At 47.6% G+C, this 26,445-nt stretch overlaps 1 protein-coding gene across 4 annotated transcripts in view; it reads right to left on the reverse strand.

Moving 5' to 3' along the window:
• The window catches only part of SUPT6H (SPT6 homolog, histone chaperone and transcription elongation factor), a 32,885-nt gene continuing 6,440 nt past the window's right edge, over positions 1 to 26,445 (reverse strand). For all 4 annotated transcript variants that reach the window (XM_047080723.1, XM_047080720.1, XM_047080722.1 and 1 more), the window contains exons 2-37: positions 23,066 to 23,198; positions 21,887 to 22,045; positions 21,714 to 21,790; positions 21,165 to 21,357; positions 20,847 to 20,931; positions 19,704 to 19,977; positions 19,219 to 19,320; positions 18,852 to 18,968; positions 18,420 to 18,509; positions 18,096 to 18,238; positions 17,302 to 17,450; positions 17,055 to 17,153; positions 16,402 to 16,531; positions 16,166 to 16,316; positions 15,835 to 15,989; positions 15,448 to 15,643; positions 14,956 to 15,095; positions 14,722 to 14,839; positions 13,523 to 13,599; positions 13,110 to 13,245; positions 12,671 to 12,808; positions 12,426 to 12,593; positions 10,698 to 10,825; positions 9,355 to 9,562; positions 8,624 to 8,771; positions 8,045 to 8,187; positions 7,146 to 7,286; positions 5,900 to 6,095; positions 5,044 to 5,282; positions 4,389 to 4,502; positions 4,093 to 4,217; positions 2,340 to 2,452; positions 1,984 to 2,061; positions 1,725 to 1,891; positions 1,081 to 1,268; positions 1 to 801 (exon numbers count right to left, since the gene is read on the reverse strand). In XM_047080723.1, coding sequence (XP_046936679.1) covers positions 615 to 801; positions 1,081 to 1,268; positions 1,725 to 1,891; positions 1,984 to 2,061; positions 2,340 to 2,452; positions 4,093 to 4,217; positions 4,389 to 4,502; positions 5,044 to 5,282; positions 5,900 to 6,095; positions 7,146 to 7,286; positions 8,045 to 8,187; positions 8,624 to 8,771; positions 9,355 to 9,562; positions 10,698 to 10,825; positions 12,426 to 12,593; positions 12,671 to 12,808; positions 13,110 to 13,245; positions 13,523 to 13,599; positions 14,722 to 14,839; positions 14,956 to 15,095; positions 15,448 to 15,643; positions 15,835 to 15,989; positions 16,166 to 16,316; positions 16,402 to 16,531; positions 17,055 to 17,153; positions 17,302 to 17,450; positions 18,096 to 18,238; positions 18,420 to 18,509; positions 18,852 to 18,968; positions 19,219 to 19,320; positions 19,704 to 19,977; positions 20,847 to 20,931; positions 21,165 to 21,357; positions 21,714 to 21,790; positions 21,887 to 22,045; positions 23,066 to 23,174 — 5,181 coding nt within the window. In that variant the 5' untranslated portion in view covers positions 23,175 to 23,198 and the 3' untranslated portion in view covers positions 1 to 614. The remainder of the gene's footprint in view (positions 802 to 1,080; positions 1,269 to 1,724; positions 1,892 to 1,983; positions 2,062 to 2,339; positions 2,453 to 4,092; positions 4,218 to 4,388; positions 4,503 to 5,043; positions 5,283 to 5,899; positions 6,096 to 7,145; positions 7,287 to 8,044; positions 8,188 to 8,623; positions 8,772 to 9,354; positions 9,563 to 10,697; positions 10,826 to 12,425; positions 12,594 to 12,670; positions 12,809 to 13,109; positions 13,246 to 13,522; positions 13,600 to 14,721; positions 14,840 to 14,955; positions 15,096 to 15,447; positions 15,644 to 15,834; positions 15,990 to 16,165; positions 16,317 to 16,401; positions 16,532 to 17,054; positions 17,154 to 17,301; positions 17,451 to 18,095; positions 18,239 to 18,419; positions 18,510 to 18,851; positions 18,969 to 19,218; positions 19,321 to 19,703; positions 19,978 to 20,846; positions 20,932 to 21,164; positions 21,358 to 21,713; positions 21,791 to 21,886; positions 22,046 to 23,065; positions 23,199 to 26,445) is intronic.

Consider the following 26,445-nt stretch of genomic DNA (forward strand, 5'->3'; position numbering starts at 1 on the left):
TGCTCTGTAGAAACACTGTTTATTCAAATGACAGGCAGGAAGCGGAGGCAGCAGCAGGTGGGTGAAGGCGGCCAGGCGGGGGCTGAGCAGGTTAGCACTGCTCCCGTGTCCCCTGCAATTCTGCTTTGATAGCCACCCAAGCTGTTGGCATCTGGGTCAGAAACACCTTCCCTCCTCTCCCTCCTGCCCGAAACTGAATAAATAGCATTCCTCTCCCCACAAGAGCTGGGGGAGACTCATGTGCTGAGCTTGGTGCCCCGGGGTCACAGCCCAGAGTCAGGTGAGGGCAGAAGCTCAAAATGGCTTGTAGGGAGAATACAAAACTGTTCCACTCTCATTCTCGTCTTCCTCTTCTTCCTCCCCGCCACACTCCCCGCCCAGCCTGGTCCCAGAACAGGTGGTCGGTGAGGGCCTGGAGTGGGAGAATTGTCGCCTAGCTTACACTGAGCTCAAATTCCCAAGGCCATCCAGCTTGTCACCCATCCAGGCTGACCACCAGAGAGAACGTCAACTCACGCCACTTTATGGACAGAAAAGGCGGGACAGGGAGTGAGGCAGTGGGCGGCCGGGCTCTCCCAGCCTCAGAGGTAACCAGAGTCCTAGGAGCAGGCCCCCTACCGGTCCATCTCATCCAGGAGCGGGGTGGCATCGCCAGCAATGGACATGGGGGTGCTTTCGATCATGGGGCTGGGAGAGGGCCGAGGTGTTAGCCTCTGCTTCTGTTTCCGCCGCTCCGCTTCCTTCTCCTGTAGCCACTGCTCTGCCATCTTCCCCCAGTCGATGGCTGCATGGCTGTTGGACCTGGGAGGGAGAAGGGGCCTCTGAGATCAGGAATCTCTGGGGCCTCACCGGAACGAAGCCTTCCCACCAAACACTGCTGATCGTCCATCTTTACAGAAATGGACCTGTTTTTTGTCACATCACCTTCTTCTGTCTTTTCCCAGAAAGTGGTCGTTCTAGAGACATTGCTTGGGTCACGGCTTTCACAAGGTCCAAGCGACCTGCTTATGTTGAACTGCTTGGCCTCTTGACAACACCTGCCCCTAATAACCTGCTCTGTGCCACAAACCGCATACTTACTTTGGCTGCTGCTGCCGTTGCCGAGAGCTGGAGGAGGGCTGGGGCTGGGCCTGGGCAGACTGTGGGGTGGTGCTGGCCTGTAGCTGGTGGTACTGTGGTGTGGTGATGGGCTGGCTTGGGGTTGTGTAGGAGTAGCTGGGGGTCATTAGTGGTGTGGCCACTGGCTGCTGGGCTGGCGTTGGGAACACCTGGAGAAGGGTGAATAGTTAAATGGGGATGGGTTTGGGGCTTATTTGGCCTTGCTATGAACTTTTGGCAAGCTGAAAACCGGGGCTCATCACCGAGCTTTCCAGCTGACCATCGCTTGAGCAATGTGTGGTCCCAAGTGGGAGAGAGAGGCCAGCAGGATGGGACCTGGCACAACAGGGCCCGCCAGTGTGGAGCACTTAAGGGTTCCAAAGATCCCAAAGGACCACAGAAAAATCAGACTTTCTCTTACTCCCTCTACCCTCAAGAGGGCCCAAAGAAAAGGAACACGTGTTGGAGACCATTCTTAAGGCTGTGGTGGCCCCATCTGTACATATGAAGCCCCTTGGGGTAGACACCGCCAGAGGGCAGTCTATGTCCACAGGCTGGCAAAGGATGAATGTTCCCTTTTGCTCTTCTCCACCCTCTGCAGGGAGCCTTGTCCCCAAGCCACGTACGTGGTAAGCGCTGCTGCCCCCTCCACTGCCGCCATAGCCATACTGGCTCGAGGCCCACTGGGCTGGCGTGGCGTTGGGGTTCTGTCCTTGGCCTGTCACCGCTGCGATGGCACTGAACATCTGCGAGGTCATGTTCTGAGGCAGGGCATTCACAGCCCGTGTCAGATCTGTAGGCACACAGAGGTGGGAGATGGGCACGTTAGAGGTCAAAGTCTTCTAGTGCCATCCCTCCAGCTCCCAGTCTCAGACATGAGCTCACCTGCAAGGTTGATATTGGCTGGGGTGGCATTGATAGAAGCAGGTGTCCGGGTCCTACTGCTGCTACTAGGGGTGATGCCTGTAGGAAACGACCAAAGTTAGTTATATCCCTCCAGAAACCTGTTTCTGTTTTCACAATGAAGGGGACTGGAGGAGGTCCTGAGGTGGGTGGAAAGAAGGGAAGCTGCATCAGCAAAGTGGATGGAGGACCTCCTTGATGCTAGGAGCCTGGAACAGGAGTGAGACAGCTTCAGTGACAGCCCAGGCCTCATCCTTTCCACCAGTGGCTAGTGATCACCTTGATTCTGGACCTTCGTGTCCCTCTAAGCACATCCCAGAACTCAGAACAGAACTCACCTGGTACAGGATCCTGGTAGTGATCCTTAAACCATCGGAAAAGTCCGTTCACAGTAGGGAAGATTTGGCCCCGGTACCGGAATCCTTCTGGAGTCACTGTTACGTATTCTATCCTGGGATTTTGGAAGGAAACCTGTGTCAGAGACCACTTGGGGCCAGCTGTGAGAGAGCGGCCAGAACAGATCTCCACCATGTGAAGTAGCCAAAGTGGGTGCTGGGGTGAAAGGAGAGATGAAAGAGCCCTGACCCTGTCAAAGGAGGCTGCACTGTGACGAGGTGAGCACAGTCAAGGCCAGGAGTCGGCAGCCCTGGTGTGACAGGTACAGGCCATCAGAAGAAGGCCTGCTGGGGGCTGGGCCACCATCCTGGGGTGCAGTGTGATGGCAGCACACTGCAGGTGGTGGCAGGAGTTGAGGCCACAGTGTCAGGGTTGTTGTCCTGCTGTCTCCCCCTGCGCTGGAATCTGGAAATACCAGTTAAGGTGGTTAGTCTGACCTTACTCGACACTGCAGGGCAGAGAGTAGATAAGACGATGGGCTCTGGGTTCAGACCAGTTCTACTTGCAGTTTTGGCTGTCACTCACTACCTATATGACTTTATGTGAAGTCATTAAACCTGAATCTCAGCTTCACTTGAAAAACAAAGGTAACAGCACTTAAACCTACAGAACTGTGTGTGAGGAATAAATGAGACAGCATGTATGAGGCACTTAGCACAACACCTAAGATAGGGTTCTGTTCAATAAAGGACAGCTGTCAATTACCAACAGACAATGAGAAATATTGGAAAGTTCTCATTTATGTTAAGTTGAACCCTGCTTTCTAAATCATCTATCAAGTGTCATTAATGCTGCGACACAAGGAGTCTGCACACCTTTCTATGGAAGTGATTGCGTTGCCTCTACTTCCTCGTTTAAAGATTCCTTGTGGGACAGTGTCCAGCCAACAGCCCTGGCTGCCATCCTCTGGAAGCATGATGGTGAATCAGAAATGGCTTCTCAGAAACGACAACAATATTCTACATGTGCCCAAGACAGTGCAGGGTCTGGAGTCCAGAGCTTCTTGTCACCCAGCCACTGAGCCCAGACTAACATAGTCTTATGCTGTTTATCTTGACAGGCAGTATAGGGATACGAGCAGAAACTCACGAGCCGAAGGGAAGGTGGGGGCGTAGAGAAGACTGATACGATTATCAGTCTGGGTAACAGACAAAAGGAAAGCAGATCCCAAAAAATGAGACTTTGATTCAGAGTGAGCTCTAGAGGAATCCAGACAAAGGCATGTCTAGGAAGGCCAGCCTGTTAGCCACACATAGAAGGGAGCAGAAGGGTCAATGATAGGAAGGAGAGAAGCTCTCCTGACCCACCCCTTCAGTGCAGGCAGAAATTATTCGGCACACCACAGCAACAGTGAGCCACCTTGTGTCGAACCTCCTGGTGAGGGGGAAGCAGAGAGTGAGGAGAGACCTGTGTCCTGGCCCTCATCTTTGCCAGTCAGGTGGAGAGTGGTAATTTCCATCACTCTTTGGGAGGGAAAAACAGTGAAGGAAACTTTTCACAGGGTTGGGGAAAGTATCTTTCTTTGCTTTTTACCTCTAAATCATCACCCTCTTTCCCCACCTCCAACCTCCAACAGGTAAGAGGGAAAAGACAGTCAAGCAGAACCAGAGAGAGTACTGCTCCAGGGGTCTCTAACTCCCCTGCTAGCCTATCCGTGGACCCCAGTGGCAGCACCTTCTCAGGACTAGTGCTCACCTGGGTTTACCCCGGGGCTGGTATCCCAGTAGGAACTTGCCGGGCAGTTCCTTGCAGGCACAGATGAAATAAGGGATGAAGGTGGGCTTCTCCTTCTTAGTTTTGATGAGCAGCTCCTCTAATTTCTGGGGGTAGAACGAGGGGGAGAGGTTGGGATAGCAGCATGCTTGGTACACAATGTCTGGCGCATACATGAGGTACACCTCCTTCACCAGCTGAACGTCCCCTACGCTGAAGGGACACCATATATCCTGAAGTGACTGGGAGATGTCATGCCTCAAAGAGCCCTGGCTCACCTTACGATCCCCACCACTGCAGTCCTGATAATACTTGTGATTCAGAAGGTCCCGGGCAAAGGATGCCATGGGCTGGACATAGCGAGCAACAATCTCATCCAAGTCTTCAAATTCCTGTGGGAATATGGTAAAGGCCCCATGTGTCACATTCAGAGCTGAGACTCCTTCATCTAATCTATTCGGAAGAGAACCCATGGGAGGGAGTGGACTTCCCAGCCCTGCTGTAGCCTCGCTCCCCTGCAAAGTCCCCTCAATTTATACATCCTGCTCAGATTTATCAGCTTACAAGGCATAAAATCCTTTAAACCATAACCTAGCTTCTCCTCTGGTGCTTGGGAATAACAAGGAGCTTCATAAAATTTCCTTCTACTGAAAACGAGAAATGGTGTGTGTACGCAATCATGTGCATATATGTTTTCTCCTCTTCCTCCACTGGCTCTCTATAGGTAGTCTATTTTAAAATTGGGAAGACAGAGAGAAGCAAAATACACAAAACTGTTATCAAATGACTCCTTTCATAATCAACCTCCTATTCTGTTCTACACAGCTAAAATATATGTAATGCATATAAGTTACTAACGTCACATGAAAGTAAGCAGAAATGGCTTGTTTCTGGAAGTAGGAGAGGGGATGGGAAGCAGGAGCTGGCTCTCACCTCACTATTGATCCACAGGGTGGCTCCCAGGCTGAAGGCATTTTCCTTGCCCTCTTCCCGCACGTCCACGTGCTGGTAGATGCCATCACTGACCTTCCAGGTCACTGTCAGGTGATTCTCACCCTTGCTGCTTGGTCGGATGATCACATCACCCTGGTCCATGGTCTCCATCATCTTTTCTGCTTGCTTGAAATTTATATTATGGAAGGATGGGTGTGCGATCACTCGCTTGATGTATGCTGAGGAGGCCAAGAAAGAAGTACAGATCAGGGGAGGGGACTGGGAGCCCACAGCAAAGGGACAATTTGTGGCTTTATTTCTGACCTATCAAATTCTGAGACTCTTTTGCCCTCTCTGGACCTGAATTCTCTAATGTGAAGGTTTTGTGTGTGAACCTGGGTTCCTCAAGTGCTGAGAGAACGAAGCTTTAAAAGTCACAGTGTAGGGGTGCCTGGGTGGCTCAGTCCGTTAAGTGTCCGACTTCGGCTCAGGTCATGATCTTGCAGTTCCTGAGTTCAAGCCCCGCGTTGGGCTCTGTGCTGACAGCTTGGAGCCTGGAGCCTGTTTGGATTCTGTGTCTCCCTCTCTCTCTTTAACCCTCCCCCGTTCATGCTCTGTCTCTGTCTCAAAAATAAACGTTAAAAAAAAAAGTCACAGTGTATTAGCAAAGAACACGTGACCCAAGAAGACCCTGGCTTTCAACCCTGCCAGTGACTCCATCCATGATGTCTCTGAGGTGCAGCACCTCAAAGCCGAGTGCTCACTCCCACTGGGGTATAGCCATCAGCACATGAATCCTGCGGGAGGGCGGGGGGGCTGCCAAGACTTGGGCTGCACAGGTGGTGGCCACACTCACTGGTCCGCTGCTGCTTCCGTTTCATGTCCTCCTCCTGCTTGTGGTCTGCTGCTTCAGCGTCAAAGTCATAGTACGTGTCCTTGGGCAGTTTCCACTCGTTGTTCCTGTCCATGAGGTCTGAGGTTCGGCAGGTAAGGTCTGCGCTGAACTTCTCAATGTCAATCTTCATGATGCGGCAGTGAACGGTCATTCCCACCTAGATCCACAGAACATTTGAGCTGGAAGGGACAAAGATGATCTAGCCCGATGCCCCATTTTACATGTGAGAAAACCGAAGTCCAGGCAGAAAGATGGAGTGACTCGCCCAAAGCCAGTGAGCTAGCAAGTGGCAGGTTAGGAGTTGACAGGTGAGTCTGGTCTGCAGACCACCAGCCATGCCCCGCACAGATGCCTCTCACTCTAGACAGGAAAAACAACCGGAGCTTACTGGGATCTACCCCGCCACTGGCACTATTCCCTTTTCCCATAAAGTTACCTAATTATTGTTCCTGGGGTAAAAGCAAAGTCTGGCTGCCCTTTTTGGAGGAGAGGCAAAACAACAGCTTTCTGTTCTTTCCCCCTGACTTGAGCCCTTCCATCTAAACACTGGCAAAAGCCAGTCACTGCATGGTTCTTCTTTTAAAAATCTCCCTGGCTTCCTTGATTGGGAATGTTTTCCCCAATCTTCCTAAGTCCACGGTTCTCAGGGGTTCATGACACTAAGAACTAGAGAATTTGGCAGACATGGTATATTAGCCATGTCACCAACTAACTGGGTAATCCTGGAAAAGGCACTCAAATTTCTCTGAAAAAGGTTTCCTTTCCTTCCCCATCAAGTTGAGAGATCAGAGACAACACATGTAAACGTCAAGTGCTCGTATCTACTGGGTACATAATAGATGGCAGCTGGCAGGAGAATACTAGAACAGAAAGGAAGCTCAGCCTTTCTGTTTCACAGCATGTAATGCTGGGCCCTGCTTCCTGCCTACAGACTAAATCACAGCCTCCCACATGGGAAGAGAGAGCCCTCTCCCAAAGGGCTGGCAACCCAATGAAATAATCACAAAGAGAACAAAAGCTGCTACTCATTCACATGCCTCTCACCCTGGCTTCTTTCAGCCAGTTATAAATCCTCCTGACTCTCTCCCCACCAGCAGCCACTGGGAACCAAGCCTCACTTCTAGGGAGGCGCAGCCCAAAGTTCCGGAGAGCCCCATTTGGGCAGCTGAAAGTTGCACTAGATGTCTTAGTTTAGTCTTCCATCTACCTTCACTCGTTCCTCAGGCCGCTTTACCACTTTGTCACTGAGGAACTTGGTGGGGATGAAGCCGGTGACACCATTGTCTAGCCGTGTTTTGACACCAATGGCCTGGCCTGGGCATGAACCGCTGTCAAAGTGGTTCCAGACCTAAAAAGTGCATCAGGAGAGGAGCTTGGTCATTAAGGTTCTGGAGATCTACGTTCAGAAAAGAGCTGCTGGGGTGCTGCAATTTATCTTGCCATAACACCTGGCAACATGGTCTGAAATACAATGAATAAGCCACCCACCAACACAGATTTTGAACATCCCTAATATTAATTAAATTATTAATTTATATATTAATATAAAATATATTAATCTATCTGTATGTCCCTCTAGCTGCCACAGAGGCCCATCTCTCCCAATTCTGTTCTGACCTAGTGGATGTAAGAAATACATATGCCAGTTTCCCCAGAACAATCCATTTCAGGGAACCAGCTGCCCCTTGGCTTTATTATTGGGACAAATCCCACCAGCTTATTTATTGGGTAAAGTCTGGAAACTGTCTCATGTGGAAAATGGAAAAAAAAATCAGGAGTGCCTATAGATTCCTTCCAACTAGCATGTACAGGAACACCGTACCTGCCCTGTAGTAAGAAACGCACACCCTCAGGTCTATAATCTGGTTGAGTTAGATCCCCAGAAAATAGGAAACATGGGTTAAAGGCTGAGCCATAATAGAAGGAAGCACACTGATTGTTTCTGACCAGCATATAGAGGGACTTCATGTTAGACCTGTATGTGTTCTAGCCCTCGTCCCTGTTTGTTTGGGAAAAGCGTGATCTAAAATAGCTGGATTCTAGACTCCGTTCTAGAGACATTCAATGGAGGAAACTCAGTGACCATAGGAACAGTGCAGCACATACCTCGCTTAGTTCAGGGAAATTGTCTTGCTGACAGAAGGGGCACTGCCACAGCCCTGTCTCATCGTTGCGGATCGCCTGGTCATAGCTCTCACCCTGTGGACGCCTGTGGGCAATGCCAGTGACGTTGCAGATGATGAGCTTTCCTGCAGGAAAGGGAGAGGACAGGGAAGGAAAGAAGAGAATGGGGACCAGGCTAAGAGAACTGGAGAGGTGTTCTTCCCACTGGCCTTTTAGTGTCAGAACATCTGGCTTATGGCATCTCTACTGATTTCGCTCACATCCTTAAGGAGCTCTTCCCCTGATTTGATGACGGGGGAACATGATGCCTATAGAAGTGACTCCTTGAAGATCCTGAAGCAGCAGGTTAAGAAGCATAATTGGTCCCTGAACTCAGTTTTGACTTCTAGTTCAGGGCTGCATATATTAATAATAATCTTAAAAGCTCCCCCGGTCTTTTTTACCTACAGTATAAACCTGTCTCACTCTGCTGGAATCATCGCTTGGTTTGAACATATACAGTAAATGCACCCTTCCACCCCACAAATTCTCCTCCAGCTGAAAACCAGACCCAGCGTTTACCAATGTAGAAGGTCTCTGGTGTTTCTTTGGTTAACATATTGAAGATTTCCTCTGTGTTGGGAGAGCGGTAGGCTGTCCGGAGGTCCTTATACCTACAGCTCAGCTCCGCCCGGATGTCATACAGGGTGATGTGTTTGTCACCATAGCCCTGGGGAAGAAGCCCAACAGGAAGAGCCTTGCAACCCTCCCAACTGGAGCCACAGGGGGCTTGCAACAAAAGGAGTAAGACAGTTGGCTCCTGTCAGGGCTTCTCTTCTTTCCCATCAAGATTTACCATAGAATTTTTTCAAACTTTCTATTTATTTTTTTGTTTTTATTTTTTTAGAGAAAGTGAGAGAAGGCCCACAAGCAGGGGAGAAGGGCAGAGGGAGAGAATCTCAAGCAGGCTCCAAGTTCAGCGTGGAGCCTGATGCAGGGCTTAATCCCACGCCCATGGGATCATGATCTGAGCCAAATCCAGAGTTGGATGCTCAACTGACTGAACCACCCAAGTGCCCCCCAAAACTTTCTCTGCTATAACATGGAATGTTCTTGGATAAAAATGCTTCACAGAAACCCAATGTGGGAAACAGATACATGCAAAGCTACATGCAGCCTGGGCAGAGAGAAGAGAGAATCAAGTCTCCCACATTAACACCATTGGAGGTTTTCTGGAGATTTGCTGCCTGAGTCTCCTCCCAATTAAGCCACTGCGGGTGACTTCTGTGCCAAGCCTCTACACTGTCACCTACCTGCCTCTCCAGTTCTTCTGCAAAGGCATCAAGGTCCAGATCCTTCAGTCGCTCTGGGTTTTCCAAGATCTCTTCGAGGGCTCCTGCGGGGTTAGCGTCCTCAGCTGATTCATCATATTCCAGAGCATCCACTGCCATCTTCCTGGCCCACTCATAGGTCTCAGGGTGGACTCGGGAACCGTCAAGAACTTCAATGTATGAGTCGGTGCTGAATGAAAGGCAGGAAAGGGACAAGGATATAGAACAAGAAGCTTCTAGTAACAACCCAAATGTCCACCAATGGGGAACTGGTTAAATAAATCAGGGTACCTCCATACAATGGAATACTATACAGCCATTAAAAATAATGAGGTAGATCTATGTGTGCTGACATGGAAAGATGGCCACAATATACTGATACGTGAAAAATGCACTGCAAAACACTATGAACCGTATGATCCCATTTTTGTAGTAAATGGGTAGTTAGTAAATGCATAGCAAAAATAAAATTTAGGAACGTTGTAGTACACACCAAATTGTTATGGTAGTTATCTCTGGGGGGTGGGATTATGGGGGACTTCCACTTTCTGCACAATATTGCTATACATTGAATTTTATATAATGAACTTAAACAAGTCTTATATAATAAGATAAAACAAGAAGGGGGAAAAGACCTCTGACAATTTGCTGACAGCTATTTTCCCCCATAAAGCCTTCCCAGGCTGGTCTTGCCCGTGCACTCACATGGACCTATGTTATTCGTGGAGTGTTACAGCAAAGCTGGGTGGAAAATGAAGTTTTAGAACTTGAAGCCTATTTCCCCACTGATTTCCATTACTGAATGAGGAGCTATGTGCCCGTGGAAAAGATCCTCCAAAGACTGAGTTGATAACTTCTGGAGAGGAAGAGGTCAATAGTGAAGTCCAAAGTCCAAGTGAATAGAACTTTCTCTCAATAACATCATCTGAAAACATACTGAATCTCTATCCCCCTTCCTTATCTCCTCATACCCCCACACTCCTTTTCCATTGCCCCTGCTAGCCCCACCCTTATCTAGCCATGGCAAATCATAATAACAGAACATGTTTGTGTCTACTGAATGAAATCTTGTATGTTTTCTGTCCTTAATTTATAAAAATAAGTTGGTTCTTTTTATGTTTTCCTCATACAAAAAAAGCTTCACATAATTGAACCGATCTTTTCCATAGGTCAGATGCTCTTGACTTAATAAAGGGTTGCTCACCTTTGCTTTAAAATATTTCCTAATTCAAATACCTTGGGCCCTTTGACAGCCCTAATCCCCTGAATCCCCAAAGCAAAGCCCAAGGGAATTCTGCCTGGCCCACCCAGGAAGAGGGCATCACCTGTCCCCCAGGGAGGCCGTGTCGATCTTGAGGAAGCCAGCACAATTCATGAAGACTTTGGGACCCATGTGGCACATGGTGACCAGCTGGGTCCGACTCTCCAGCCTGGTGTTGTTCTGCTTCAGGATCTAGGAGAGAGGTGTGGGCTTTCAGGTTTCTGGGGAACCCTCTGTCTCCATGCCTCAATATCTAACTGAGCACTATACCCTACTGTCTGCTACTTAAAAAAAAATTATTTTAGTGAACTACATTACACCTGCCAAAGATAATATAGAACTAATGTGTAAGTTAAAAGTTAATGATAAAACATACACCCAAGTACCTTTCACTCTTCTTAAGAAAAAGAACATTACCAGTACTTCCGAAGTTCCTTAAATCCTCCATTAACTTGACGAAAATCCTTTTTCTACCCACTGGAATAAAAACCACTATCCTGAGGTTTGTGTCTGGTATGCTTGCTTTCACCCATATTATTTTTTTGAAGTTTTAAAAATTCATTTTGAGAGAAAGACAGAGAGAGAGGGGGAGAGAGAGAGAGAGAGAGAGAGCGCACGCATGTGCACACATGCATGGGAACAGGGGAGGGGCAAAGAGACAGGGAGAGAAAATCCCAAGCAGGCTCCTTGCTGTCAGTGCAGAGCCCCACGCAGGGCTTGATCCCACAAACTGAGATCATGACCCGAGCCGAAATCAAGAGACGCTCAATCAACTGATCCACCCATGTACCCCTCCTTCCATCCATTAAAAAAAAAAATTAAAAAATTTTTTTTAACGTTTTATTTTATTTTTGAGACAGAGAAAGACAGAGCATGAATGGGGGAGGGGCAGAGAGAGAGGGAGACACAGAATCTGAAGCAGGCTCCAGGCTCTGAGCTGTCAGCACAGAGCCCGACGTGGGGCTCGAACTTACAGACCAAGAGATCATGACCTGAGCCAAAGTCTGAAGCTCAACTGACTGAGCCACCCAGGCGCCCCCCACTAAAAAATTTTTTTTTATCTTTAGTTTTGAGAGAGAGAGAGAGAGAGAGAGAGAGAGACAGAGACAGACAGACAGAGAGACAGAGTACAAGTGGGAGAGGAACAGAGAGGAGAGAGAGGGAGACACAGAATCCAAAGCAGGCTCCAGGCTCTGAGGTGTCAGCACAGAGCCCCACGTGGGGCTCGAACTCATGGATGAGATCATAACATGAGCCAAAGTCTGACGCTTAACTGACTGAGCCACCCAGGTGCCCCTTCTTCCATCCATTTTAAATCCTAGTTTATGGCTATCTTTTCCATGAGCCACTATAGTATAGTAATGAAGTACAGTAGTACACATAGTAGCTGTGGCCACTTGGGTCTGAAGTCTGACTTGGACTCTTTTTTTTTTTTTTAATTTTTTTTTTTTCAATGTTTATTTATTTTTGGGACAGAGAGAGAGACAGAGCATGAACGGGGGAGGGGCAGAGAGAGAGGGAGACACAGAATCGGAAACAGGCTCCAGGCTCCGAGCCATCAGCCCAGAGCCTGACGCGGGGCTCGAACTCACGGACCGCGAGATCGTGACCTGGCTGAAGTCGGATGCTTAACCGACTGCGCCACCCAGGCGCCCCTGACTTGGACTCTTACTAGCTGGATGACTCTTATACCAGTCTCTACTTCTCTGACCTTTTGTCAAAATTATACTGGCAATTGTAAAGGCTCAGTGAAATAGAACTTTTCTTACTTTCTCATTCAACCCAATCTTACCTTCAGGAGATGGGTCCCTTTTCGAGGTCCCAGACCACAGACGTACTGGATTAAGGCCTGGCTATATGGGTGGGCGATGGCACGGTTGACATCGACCCCAACCTCATTGACTCGGTTGATAAATTCACAGTATAAGGCATTGAGCAGCTCCTCTTTCACCACATGCTCCTGCCGATAAACAGCAGACAAGGATAAGGTTACTGTGCCCTTCTGCCCGCTAAGCCTGCCTGTTGAATCATACTCACTTGCAAGGGATGAAACTTGAGACATAGGATGTCTTCATCAGAGCTGCACACCTGGGCAAATTCAATCAGAGGGTCCTGGATGCGCCGGGCCAGGGAGACGGCCTGTCTCAGCACTGGAGGATAATCCCGGAACTCTGCCTAGAGTCAAACAAGGACCAGCAGGACCATTAAGTCCCCTCTGTTCTGAGAGCAAAAGGAGATTCAAACCGTTCTGGCTTTAAGTCACTTTCTTGTCTCCTCTGGGACCCCTTTTTCCTGGGACCAATTTAATTTGCAGGGCTCCCACTCCAAAGCATGACTGGCAAAATGAAGCAACTGCACACGGGCAAGTGAACAAGTGCAGTCCTGTGCCCTCGATAACCTTCGTTTTCCTAGTAAATTTCCTAGGGATTGACAGCTCTTGCTTGCGCAGGTCTTAAGAATGGGGTTCCAGCATTACCTCTGATTTCTTGCTATTCATGTAGAGAATGGCCAACTCATTGTCAACCAGCTCCACCCCAATAGAGGACAGTTGTTGGCCCTGGTCCAGCTCATGCACAATGCGCTTCACATCTTCAATCAACATCTGGGCGTCCCTGGAGGGATGAGGGGTGTTGGTCAGGGCTCTTTCTGAAGTTTCTCAGGGATAGACAGACTCATGGCTGAGGTGGAAGTGGGGGTGGGGATGGGGGAGGAAGGGGCTTTGAAGACAAAGAGATACCCACCCCCCGCCCCGCCACCGCCCCGGGGATGGGAAATTTACCAAGGGTCTACATGCTTATTGCTCTGTTAGAGGCATATGCCAGGTTCAACAAGAAGGAATGAATGAATTTAAGCCAGGTCTAGTCCCTGGAGTTCCCCTGGAGCCCCTACCTGTTTTCTCCTGCAACTGTCACCACATGAGGCTTTTTATTCAGAAGAAATTTCTTTAGGGTTTCAATGTCTTGAGCCTGGATTGAAATAAAATTGGAACTGAATGGCTTTGAAGACAGGGAGATTTCTAACAGTTCTCTCTCCCTAAGTAGCACAAGACCTTGTAAGACCAGAGAACAATAAACTCCATAATGCATAGACACGGTCTAACTAGCACACAAAACAAGGAGACTAAGACCTCTGGTTTGAATATTATATATCTGCTAACGTTTCCTAAAATTACTATACTTCTGGCTCATCCTTGGTCGTGATGGTCTAAACACATTGGGTCTTCCTTTCTAATTAGTAATCTCTACACCCAATGTGCGGCTTAAACTCACGACCCCAAGATCAAGAGTCACATGCTTCTCTGACTGAGCCAGCCAGGTGTAAACATACTTGGGTTTTTTCTACCATAAACCACTGCTTAGCTATCAGGACTATTCTAATCTCAATTCCTTGTTATCTTTTTCTATTTTAATTTTTTTTTTTTTTTTTTTGAGAGCATGAGTGGGGGAGATGAGAGAGAGGGAGAGAGAGAAAGAATGGGTCTTAAAATCTTAAGCAAGTTCCATGCTCAGTGGGCAGCCCAATCCCATGACCCTGGGATCATGACCTAAGCTGAAATCAAGAGTCAGACGCTCAACCGACTGAGCCGCCCAGGCGCCCCGATGTTTCTTTTTAAAAAATGGTTGCGAAAAATTACTCTAGAATGCAGGTCTCTCGCAAAATTGAAAGATACCATTAGGTTAAGAAAATCAGAAGCATACACATGAGATGAATTTAAATTCCTCCTTCCTTGGAAGAAACACTGAAAGGCTAAAGCAGGGAAAAGGTTGGCTTAATGCCTCACTGGCTTTCAGCTACTGGAACAGGATGACCCAGATGCTGGGAAGAACAGAGGCTATAATGGCAGCTTCCAGAAGAACACAAGACCTAGGAATTGGCCTCCAGCCAGAAGTAAATTCTGCACCAGAACGTGAGTGCCATCTACTGCTTATGGAAGTTGAGACTTATCCCAGGACTCCAGTATTCAGCAAGCACGTGGAGATCAATCAGGGTCTTGCAAAGGATGTCGTGTAGACCATAAACACATACCCCCACAGAATTGTAAAACGCGCTTAAGATGTACACTTGGTTGCCCTATCCTAGCCACTTGCCTTCTTTTCCCGTTCTTCCTCTCTCCATGCAGTCCGCCGTTTGGTAAAATGGGGCAGTCGAAGGAAGTCTGTCACTTCTCCTTCACCGTTGACCAGGGCGCAGAACACGGGGTGATCTCTGCCAACCAGACAAGAGTAGTGCAACAATCAGAAATAAGAGGATGTAAGTAAGAGTAGAATGAAATTAGGAAGACAGGTAAGGGTGAGGCTGGGCAGGCACAAACAGGCAGTTACCTGGCAGAGGAGAAAGCGATGCCTAGGACGCGGATGCCCTTCCCTTGGTTCTCATCCATAAAGTCATCATCTTCCTCTACCTGTTGATCTGGCCGGTAGGGTGCCACCCTCAACCAGTTGTAGAGTTTCCGACTACAGGCCTGGGGAGGAGACACACCAGACACTATGGCCAACAGGCTCACCGAGTGTGCTAAGGGAACAGATGTGGGTACACATGTGCACAGGCTGCGCTGACGTGTGCACGTGTTCCTAGCCCTTTGCAGGCTTACAGTGTGAAGGCATACCTTAATTGTGGAAACAGGAGAGTATACAGAGAACAGCAATATAAACAAAGAGTGTTTGGGCTGGGGGTGGGAAGCCAAGAATCTCCTCAAACGGGGGGGTCTCGGGAGTGACCCCTGGCTTGTTTGCTAGAAGACTACTTGTAAGGAGTTCTTTCACTCTCAGCTCTAGTTTGGGGAAATCACAGGCCTAAAGACCGTGAGTCTTAACCTTTATGACATATTCTTTGGCTTCGGCCAGCAGCTTGTTCTTGAGCTCTTTGGCCATCTGCACATAGAGGAACTGCTGCAAGGCTCGCTCGATGGCCATGGTGCGCTGCCGGTTCCACTCCTGCACCTGGTGGCTGAACTCATCTCGGTAGTAAAACTGTTTGATCTCTTCGAAATATGTCTGGTCATTGCCGTAGCTGAGGAGAAACAACACTGCAGGGTCGGGGATGGAGGAAAGATGACACTGAAATGTCCACAAACAGTGAACCAGGGACAATGGCCTGCCTACCTCTCAAACTGTGGTTCACATTCCTGAGGGACCCCTCCCTCCAGCTGACCCTTCATCAAGCCCTCCCAGAAAGAGCTTCCACCCCAGAGCTTTGCTTACCCTTCTACCCCCTTCATATCTATGCTGATGTCAATGGTGAGCAGCCCTTCATCTTCAGCCAAGCAGATCTTGAGGAACTGGTCATCTCTCAGTTCCTTAACAGGCTTGTTCTTTAAGTACTTGAAGGAGTAAGCGTAGTGGGCCTCATCCACATCCTGTACACATTAAGAGGAATCGTCAGCTTACTGACAGGCTGGGCTTGACCCTGGGAGAAAAGACTGCCTCTCTGCTTGCCGGCAGACAGCTCAGATGAGCATGAAAGCAAGAAACTCAGTTCAGTCGAACACAGAGCTGGGCCACGTGTTGGATCAAAGCCCTTCACCCAGCTCACCTTTCTACCTTTCTTGGTGGGGGTTATATTTAGCTTGGCTCTCTCCTGGAAGGTCTGCCTCAGCACCTGTCGGACGAGGGGCTCTCGGGCAATCTGCAGGGCTACCATGTAGCGGGCACCTTCCAGCACAGCTTCAGGTGTAGGGAACTGGCTGTGGGGAAAATGTGGCAGCTGCAGGATGACAGTGTCTTTGCCCTCGGGCCCCTCCTCCTGCCAGCCACGTGCCACAAGCCTACCTGCAAACATAATCCTTGGCCAGCTCCAAAGGCTCTGCAGGGAACTGCTCTGTCTCGTGCCGCTGGTAGCTGTCCCGCAGGTTTTCCCCAAATTGTTCAGGAGTCAGTCCAAACTTTTTGGCCAGGCCATCTAAAGCAAACAGGAGTGTGAAAGGTAAGGCAATTGCTGGGCTGACAAATCTCTTTGGTCTCCGAGTCCAGAGCAGCTATTCTGGGCACTAGACTTTAAGAGGGTCATGAATAAGCAGCACCAGGAAGTTTACAAAGAATAGTAAAAACAAAACAAAACAAAACAAAAAACAAAAAAAAAAACCTGTCTTTAAACACCTGACAGGCTGTTATAACCCAGAAAAACAGTAATTTTCTGTGACTCCTGGGCTCAGAACTAAGGTGGAAACTACAGTTTAATAAAGAGCTTCTCAAGGCTAGGATGAACTCTGTCCCTCTGATTATATGAGCTTCCCATTCCTCTGGGAAATTAGGGAGAGGCTAGACCACTACTGTGGGTGGGCGTGGGTGCTGGGGGGGGGCAGTGTTCACAACTGGATTAGTGATTCGCTCAAAAAAGTCCTCTTCCTGCCCACCAGCGACCATCTGGGAACTCCCCTTGCTCAAGGCTGGAACGCCCAGGACACAACACAGCTAGCTTTTACCTAGGCCAGCACTCTGGCAAATGGTGTACATGTCTCGGCGGGAGGCCTGCTTGAGCTCTGGGCCCCTCTGCTCCTCGTCTTCTGCCTCTTCACCCTCACCTGGGAAGAAAACATGAGTCAGTGCTCTAGTTTCGTCACTCCCAAGGAGCTGCCACATGCAGGGAAGCCCCAAAGGGCACTCAGCCAAGGGCATCCTTGGGGATGGTGTGGCCATCAAGACTCCTGGGTTTTCTGTTCCAGCACTCACCTTCCTCATCTCCCTCTTCCCTCACACGCTTCAGCTTCTTGCGGCTGGCTTTGGCAGCATTCTGCATCTTAGGGATATCACGACCATAATATAGCAAGAAATGGTTGTAGACATCTTTCAGCTCATCCATTGACTGGACATCCTTAAGCCTGGAGGAAAAGGGATGTAAGACCTCAACTGTCACTAAGGGTACACCCCAGTTCTGCTACAACAGGTCCAATTCCCAGGAGGGAAGGTCCCAACTAGGATAGGTGTCTGTATTCTTCAATTATTAGAGACACACAACGACCCCAGACGGTGACTTCCTTGAAGAGCAAGGTATCTTAAAGAAGGAATATGTCAAACAAATGGTGGTTGGTGGTTGTCAGAAATGGAGATGAAAAGGGAGAGACAAATGACGTACCACGTCTCTAGCAAAGTTCAGAGTTCTTGAGATGGTCTGTCCCTCCCCCACCAGCTTCATGACACTGGCCACTAAAGTCATCTGACCCTTCCGGCACTCCACCGATTCCAGGCTCACCAAGCTCCTTTCTGGTTATAATTTGGTTTTCCACATACCCTTATGTACAGGGAATTTTCAGATCGGCAAATGTGACTATCTTATCCTTTTCACCTTTCATACCCATATAGGTAACTAAGATGAATTTGTTTGCCAGAGAGATCACTTTTGGTGTGGTGACAAGTTGGGTTTCTAAGGGATGGGCCCTGTGCTGAGGATTTTGTAGGTTACACTGCTCCCTGGGGGCCTTTGGTCTGAGGGCGCCCTGTAATAGAATAAACCTTGCATACTTTACCTCTCCATGTCGGTGGTATCTAGAGCCCGGATGCCATCAGCCAGGGGTTTGTCAGGATCGGCAGAGATCTGCTCGTACTGATAAGCTTGCATCTTCTCAAACAGCCGTGTTAGGTTCTCTTTGCGGATCCTCAGTTGGGTCCACTAGGATAGGACAGGGCACGACTAAGGGCTGGTGTTCAGCTTTGGAGACCCAAGGCTGCTCTGTTTCTTACCAGGCGACCCCGGGAAGGGTAGCCACCTGATATGTACAGGAGGCTTGGACTTTGGTAGTAGTGGTGCCCAAGCCACACCTCAGCCTCTTAGGAGCATGGATCCATCGTACCTTTTCATCCCACTGCCACACCCTCCACAGGTCATTGATGTGCAACTCAGGCTCCACATACTCCTTACGGTAGAAAGCAATAAAAGGCACCTAGGGTGGCAAGGAGACTGCAGTCAACCAGAGTGGAGAGATCTGTAAGGAGCTCCTTTGCTAGAGGGGTAAACAGCTCCAGGAAATTCAACAGTCAGAAGCTTGGACTCCCCCACAGGCTCATCCAGGGCACGTGCTCTGCCCCACGGGGGAAGATAATGCTGCAGACAGGTAGAACAAGTGTTCTCCTGGTTACCAGAGTCTCCTTTGGTTCGCACACTCTTGAGCCAAGGGACCATGCCTGAAGACAGAAGGGGACTCCTCATCTCACAGGGCGCTACCTTTTCCCTCAGCCCCTAGCTGAATTTCTAACCAAGGGACCATGACAGCTTGAGGTGCTACCTCAAAGTGTTGATTTCGCATGAAACCCAGGGCTTCTTTAATCTTCTGAATTGTGCTGGGCCCTTTACGACTGAAGCTGCTGGTTGGCTGCCCTCGGTCTAGGTAATCACAGCTTTCCTGGAGCCAGAAAAAAAAAGAAACAGCAATAACACCGTTACTTGCTTTGTCTTACCATACATGAAACTACTCCATGTCAAAAGAGAACTCCGTCAGAAGAGTTCTAGAAAAATCTCTCATACACCTGTACACACCCATACTTGTTCTGTACTAGGCACATATAGATGTTTGGGGCATGGTAGGAGCAGGTCTTCATCTTGATGAAGTGGCTTCTGGTTCATGTCAAACATAAGGATCTGTTTTTGGGTACCTGAAGAGAAATGGTTGGTGTGGCAAAGGCATTCCTGTAGATCCAGTCAGCTTCTTCTTCTAGTTCGTCATCTTCAGCCCCCTTAACTGGGATGGAGCGGAGCTGCACAGGATAAGACAATAGTGAGACTGACTTTATCCTGTAACCCCTGTAGGATAACACATACACTGCTTCCGGAAAGAAATGTGTGCTCCACAGACACATTCCAGCACCCAGAAGAGCACTGTCCTGGCACAAAGTAGACATACTTTGTGTATTTGCTAAAGAAAGAGTGCCATTTCAAGAACCATAAGCAGCAGAAGAGCCTTCTCTAAGACCTGGACTCCCTGCACTACCTGGTCAGATGGAGTTCAAAAGCCAACTTTCTATATATATTCGATATCAGATTGTTGCTAGATTGCTCCTCTGATACAACCCTTGAAGCAAAGAGGCTCAGGGCAGGTGATGACACATTGGCAGAAGGACAGAAGCTGATGCTTTCTTACCTGGAACCTCTCAGGCAGGTCAGTGGCTCGGATTTCATTGTCCTGATCTGTGAGGTGGCTGCTTTCTAGCTCGCTGGGCTCATACATCTCAAAGATGCTCCTGCGGCTCACACGTTTCTTGGTGGTCTTCTTGGGGCGCACTCGGATCTCACCCTCGGCCTCATCATCCTCATACTCATACTCTTCCTCCAGTTCTTCGTCATACTCATTGTATTTCTCAAACTCGTCATAGTCAAAGTCCACACCAAAAATCTCCTGGGCTTCCTGCAGGGCCCTGTGGGTGAGAGCAAAAGACGGTTTGGCCCAGGTTCTGATGAGAGGAGAAATGCAGCCCCAGCACAGACCCTTTACTTGCCCCAAAGGAAATTGAGAAGGTTAAGAGAGAGGTAAATTTAAAAAGTAGGGGCGCCTGGGTGGCTCAGTTGGTTAAGCATCAGACTCTTGATTTCAGCTCAGGTCATGGTATCATGGTGGTGAGACTGAGCCCCGTGCTGGGCTCCATGATGGGCATGGAGCCTGCTTAAGATTCTCTCTGCCCCTCACCCACTTGCACATGCACGTGCACGCACACACACGCTCTCTCTCTGCTCTATATAAATAAATAAATAAATAAATAAGCAAGCAATCAAGCAAGCAAGCATGTTCGCTTTGGAAATAAAGGCTCAGTTGGGGGAGGTTTCTGGGAAAACTATTACTTATGAAAGATAAAAAGCCCATTGTTGGCATGTGCCAGTCTCTGGGGTCAAACCCAACAGGGCAGATAGATCCACATTCTGCTCAGTGGGTCCATCTTCTGCTAAGGTATTACAGTATTCCCTCAAAGCAAAAGCTTTCTTCCGACAAAATTATACTCAGAATGCCAATACATAAATGAATAGACGTGGAGCTTCAGGTGAAGAGGGAGGCTGATGGAAGCCTACACACGTGTGGCTCCTAATCCCACAGGGGCTCTATTAATATAGACAGTTCTCAGGGCTTCTAGGAACAGTCTGAAATTCCTGCCTAGTAAAGGTTAGTTGAGTTAGGAAGCAAAATGGTTGAGAGATGGGATGTCCCATTTTTGGCAGAAGCTTCTGATTTCCTCTTTCCTGACGGGGTCTACTCAGGCGCCCATATCACCACCCTGTACCAGCCCCGACTCACGCATCTGTGTATCCAGGAAGCTTTTTCCGCCACTTAGGTTTTTTCAGAGGCTGTCCGTCATCATCCACAATGAAGTCATCGATGTCTGGGTAGGGAAGGAAGGGATTAGTGCTCAGAGGCAAGGGATGAGCCAGGACTGAATGGCTTTAGTTCCTACTATGTGAGTGGCCAGTGAGAAGAGTAGGGAGGCTCCTAAAAACGAACTTCTGTCAAATGTTGGGGGCCCGCAGGTGAAGAATGGTTTCCCATTCTGCTCCTAAGGGCTAGGAAATCCCAACACCCACCCAAACACTGGCTTTCTTGCCTGATGCCACATACCTGATTCCTCATCATCTTCTTCCTCCTCCTCTGGAGGAGCCATGGGGGCCTCCACAGCCTCCTGCCCTTCTTCCCCTTCCCCATCCTGGAAGATTTCCTCGGCAATAGCCTCTTTTTCATGTTCCTCTTTGCCATATTCCTCCTCGTCATCATCCTCGTCATCTGACATTTTTTTGACACGTCGGTATTTTTGCTAGGGGTGGAAAAAACCTGTCTCAACAGGGTCTGAGAGGACCGGCCTAAGGGTGCCTGCTCTCTAGTCTCATTCCCATTTTCCCCACAACAGTTCTGCTGACCAAGGGAGATGGCAAAGAACACACTAAGACATGCTCTTTCAGCACCAAGGCCCACCCTTCAAACCCTGACAAGTCTTTCTCTAACAAGCGCCCAGACCTGGGATGCAAATCTAGTCTCCACAGCACAATGACACTGAGCAACTTTCTCATCCTCTATGCTTCCCACACTGTTCTGGAGGTGCCTCGTCCCCCAGAAGTCACTGAATTTCAAGAGCTTTTTCCTTCATCCCCAGGGACAAAGAATGACACTTACTCCTCTTTTGACTTTGACACCCAAATTCTCCTCAATGAGGTCAAAATCATCATCCTCCAGGCGGTCGTCAAAAGATGCTGGAGAAAACAAAGTGTTACCCATGGTGATGGAGAGGCCCCTTGTCCACTGTAACTTCCACCCCAGCCTCACCTGACTGAGGAGAGACTACTCACTGCGTTTTCTCTTCTTGTGGCCAACATCATCTTCTGAATCACCAGAGTCACTACCCTCATCCTCCTCCCCTTCATCTTCATCGTCATCATCATTGATAAAGCCTTTCAGATTGCCTTGCTCATCCTGATCATCTAGGTTCTCCTCCTCCTCCTCCTCATCTGGAAAATACACATGTTTGAGGCATGGAGTTTGGGAAATGGGCTGGGGTGGGGCAGGACCCCCTGCTTAACTGTGATTCTCCATCTGCTCTAAGCCTAATGATGTGGATGCCATGTTAACTCTTCAGCTTCATCTAAAGATGTAAAAAACATGGCCACTGAGTTTGAGCAGGAGCATCTGGAAAGGACTACCTCATTTCTACACTCCTCATCTGTCTTTAGGCAAGATAATCTTCCTAAGTACCATGGCTTTTCAAAATCATTACTAGGAGTTTTACAGCCACCAGTAATCTTTGTTTTCCTCTTAATTTATAAGTTCAGCGGCTACATTATTTCTTTCATCCATAATTCTTTTGATAACACTTAAATTTACCTTCCTGTCTTTTTTTTTTTTTTTTAATTTTTTTTTCAACGTTTATTTATTTTTGGGACAGAGAGAGACAGAGCATGAACGGGGGAGGGGCAGAGAGAGAGGGAGACACAGAATCGGAAACAGGCTCCAGGCTCTGAGCCATCAGGCCAGAGCCTGACGCGGGGCTCGAACTCCCGGACCGCGAGATCATGACCTGGCTGAAGTCGGATGCTTAACCGACTGCGCCACCCAGGTGCCCCTACCTTCCTGTCTTTAAAGCCATTTCATGGTTCTACTCTGCTGAGGATCCTAATGGTTGGGTTTGGCCAGAGAAATAGGAAACTGGGCTCATAAATACCAACACTGCGGGGTCTCTAAAAGAGGAAAACGTTACGCATTTATTTGTTGGTTTCCTGTCTGTCCCCTCCCGCCAATGTAGACTCCATGACTGCAGGGTCTTCCTTTCACATTTCTAGCTCTAGGCGCAGGACCTGGCACATAGCAGACAGATGCTCAGTTAGGTATTTTCTATAAATGACTGAAAATTCTCAAGCTGGTACCTCATGTGTGATAACTTCTGTGCTCAGCCTGAGCCTCTCATCAGCAAGAATCCAACTATCCAAAGCTTAGCAATAGTGGGGAGAAGCTTGAGGCTGGGGCCTCCTCACCGTCATCCTCCTCCTCCACAAATTTCTTGGTGACTCGGGGCACCACTTCGCCTTCATCATTGTACTCTTCCTCTGACTCCTCGGCCTCGCTTTCCACAAAATCAGACATTTTCTCACGGCCTGCCTAAGATGCCTAGAGAAGGAAGGAAGATGGGGATAGAAAAAATGAGACACGTGACTTCACAGAGCACTTTAAACCTTTCCACAAACAGCCTTTTAGCCACGTGCCACTGCTCTGCCCCTCAATCATTTCCACCTAGGAAGGAGACAGTAAGAATCAGATGGCTTTCTCTCTTCCATTTTCCACTCTTCCCATGGTTACTCCTCTTACATGTGCCTTGAAAAAGATGACTGATTACACAGAACTTCTCTACATACAGTTGACTCGAAAACAGCAGGAGTTTGAACTGCACGGTCCACTTATAGGCTTTAAAAAAATTTCTTTTTAATGTTTTTATTTATTTTTGAGAGAGACAGAGCACAAGCAGGGGAAGGGTAGAGAGAGGGAGACACAGAATCTGAAGTAGGCTCCAGCCTCTGAGCTGTCAGCACAGAGCCAGACACGGGGCTAAAAATCCACGAGCCATGAGATCATGACCTGAGCTGAAGTCGGTGCTTAACTGACTGAGCCACCCAGGAGCCCCAGGTTTTTTCCAATAAACACAGCAGAGTACTGTAAACGGATTTTCTCTTCCATACAATTTTAACTTTTTTTTTTCTGGTTTAAGAATACAATATATAGTACATATACAAAATGTGTTAATTGAGGCTTTTGTAAAGTTTTCAGGGAGTCAAAAGTTATATGCAGATTTTCAACTGTGCAGGAGGCCAGTGCCCTTACCCCCTGCATTGTTCAAGGGTCAACAGTATACCAAAGAATTTTATTTCACTTATCACTTGGGAGCAGGAATGGGTGAATGACGAAAGAATTAGTGTATGGATAATTATATAGGTTGGCATATGGTAGCAGTGATGTTATATGGCTTCTCATAAGAAATTTGGGAAATGAGTGATAATGACAGGCACTTTCATGTACACTATACCTGGCTACTGGCAGAGCCAAAAGGAACATCCTTTTTAACGGATTAAACAACATTTCATGAACTTGAGCCCCCTTATGTGAGTAGTGGTTGGGAGCAGTAGTGGGGTGGAGAAAGGGTCTCTTTAGAACCATTAGAACCATAACCCTATTTTTACCATTGACCTCTGCAGCAAAAAAACACTTTGAAAGCAACTTCTGTGGCCTACAAAATAAAGGCAACATACTTAACTGCAAAGATTGCTGGGCTTAAGAGGAGAAATCAAATCCTGGTTCCACCATCTGCCAGATATGTAAACTAAGCAAATTATTCAATTTGTCTGAGTATCAGCTTCTTCATCTGGAAAAGAGGAATAGCACTACCTGCCTACCTTGGACAGTAGTTGAGCATATCACATGACACGAGGGAAAGAACCTAGTTTATGGCTTCAATACATGTTAACTGAGTTTGAATTTGAAACTTGGGCCTAATTTTCCTTAGCATTCTGTAATTCTGTACCAACTGATCCCAAATTTGTCCTTTGCTTCCCCATTTTCAGACTCATCCAAAGCCTGGAAATGGCAGTGGATAACCCCAGAACCCTAACCCTAACATGGAGTTTCCTGTGTCTTGTTTGACTTTAAAGGTTGTATTTATTTTTGAGAAAGACAGAGAGCATAGCATACATGTGCAAGCAACGGAGGCAGAGAGAGAGAGACAGAGAGGAGGAGAGAGAATATCCCAAGCAGATTCCACACTATCAGAGCAGAGCCTGATGCAGGGCTCAAAGTCACAAACTGTGAGATCACCACCTCAGCTGAAATCAAGAGTTGGATGTTTAACCGACTGAGCCACCGAGGCCTCCAGACCTTGTAGGACTTTAAAAAACAGCACGCATCTCACAAATCATAACATCAAGATCTTATTCTGGAATCTTGAAGCTGGCTGCTGATAAACTCAACATCACCCCTCACTTTGTCCTGAATGATGGTCCACTGTATTTGTGCCCATTTTCCCCACTTAGACCATAAGCTTCTGGAAGTTAGAGACCATATCTAATTGAAGGGCTAATGAAAACCAAGAAAACATAAACGGCAACATGAAAGGCATTACAAGGCACTTGGTGACCCTGTACCAAATAAGCTGTACCTTCTAGGTGCTCTGTACAAAATAGGAACTGCTAAGTATCTATCATATAGATTACTTACTTTTCATATTAGTGCCACCTTCCCAGTGAAACATGGCAGTGGGATGGAAGAAAAGAGGAGGCTGGCTAACAGCTACTTGAAATGCTCTGAGCTCTAGAAGGAGCCTTAAATTCTGTGGCTCTAATTCTTCTGAAAATTACCCTTACTGGTATCAATTGATACCACAATCAATTAACCAATGAACTCAAAGAAACAAAACTGAAGGTACTGAGTTCTGTGTAAAGGGAGGGGCAATGATATGGTCTTATGTTCAATTTCAGGCTGAGGTTTCAGATGCCATTATTTTCAAGTTTTAATGAATGTCTACCATGTACATACATTTTGCTGAGACGTGGGGGTTTGAAGAGAAAAAGAATTGTTATCAAGGAGTTGACTTCTAGTAGAAAGACAGAGATATGAAAACAAATAAGGACCATAAAATAATTTTTTGTATTATATGCAGAGAGCAGGCATAGGAAGAGAACCAACCTACAACATTCACACAAAACCCAACCAAAACTAATATAGGCCTTTCCTTTAAGCAGTTAAAAAAAAAAAAAAAAAAAAGTGCTCAGAGGAATAATAATCACACACCTACCAAGTTCCAGACACTTTAGAAATACCAATTAACCCCTACACTGATCTATGAGTTACAGTACACTTCTCTCTCCATTCAACAAAGGAGAAAACAGATCTCTTCAACAGAGATGAAGTCACTTGTTCAAGCTGACACAAATATCAACTGCAAGAGCTGAGATCTGGGTTAAGATTTGTCTGTCTCCAAAGTCACAGTTGTTCTACTCTATCAGTAGATCTCTATGTGTGGTCCAGGGACCACCTCCTCCCTTATCTCATGAGTGTACAGTGGAGTTTTCTAGAGGTAATATGATGTGTAGTATCACAACACTGAATGCAGAAGCAGGTATGAAAATCCAGCTATATTCTATTAAGGCAGACGTTAAAAAGAATTGGTGGGAAAAAAAGTAGAACGGTGTCACTCTTTTCACTAATTTTGAAGAGTACAGTTTCCATAAAAGTATTATTTATGTTAAAGTGTAGTGGGCTTATTTTTTCCTCCAGCTTTATTACATGATAGACATATGAAACTGTCAGTTTAAGGTGTATATTGTGTTAATAATATACCCCTATACAGCAAAATAATTTCTCTTGTGCA

The sequence above is a fragment of the Lynx rufus genome, unplaced genomic scaffold, assembly GCF_022079265.1.
Source record: "Lynx rufus isolate CCGP_SWC_20201006 ecotype Redwood Valley unplaced genomic scaffold, mLynRuf1.p SCAF_18, whole genome shotgun sequence".
Classification (NCBI taxonomy): Eukaryota; Metazoa; Chordata; class Mammalia; order Carnivora; family Felidae; genus Lynx; species Lynx rufus.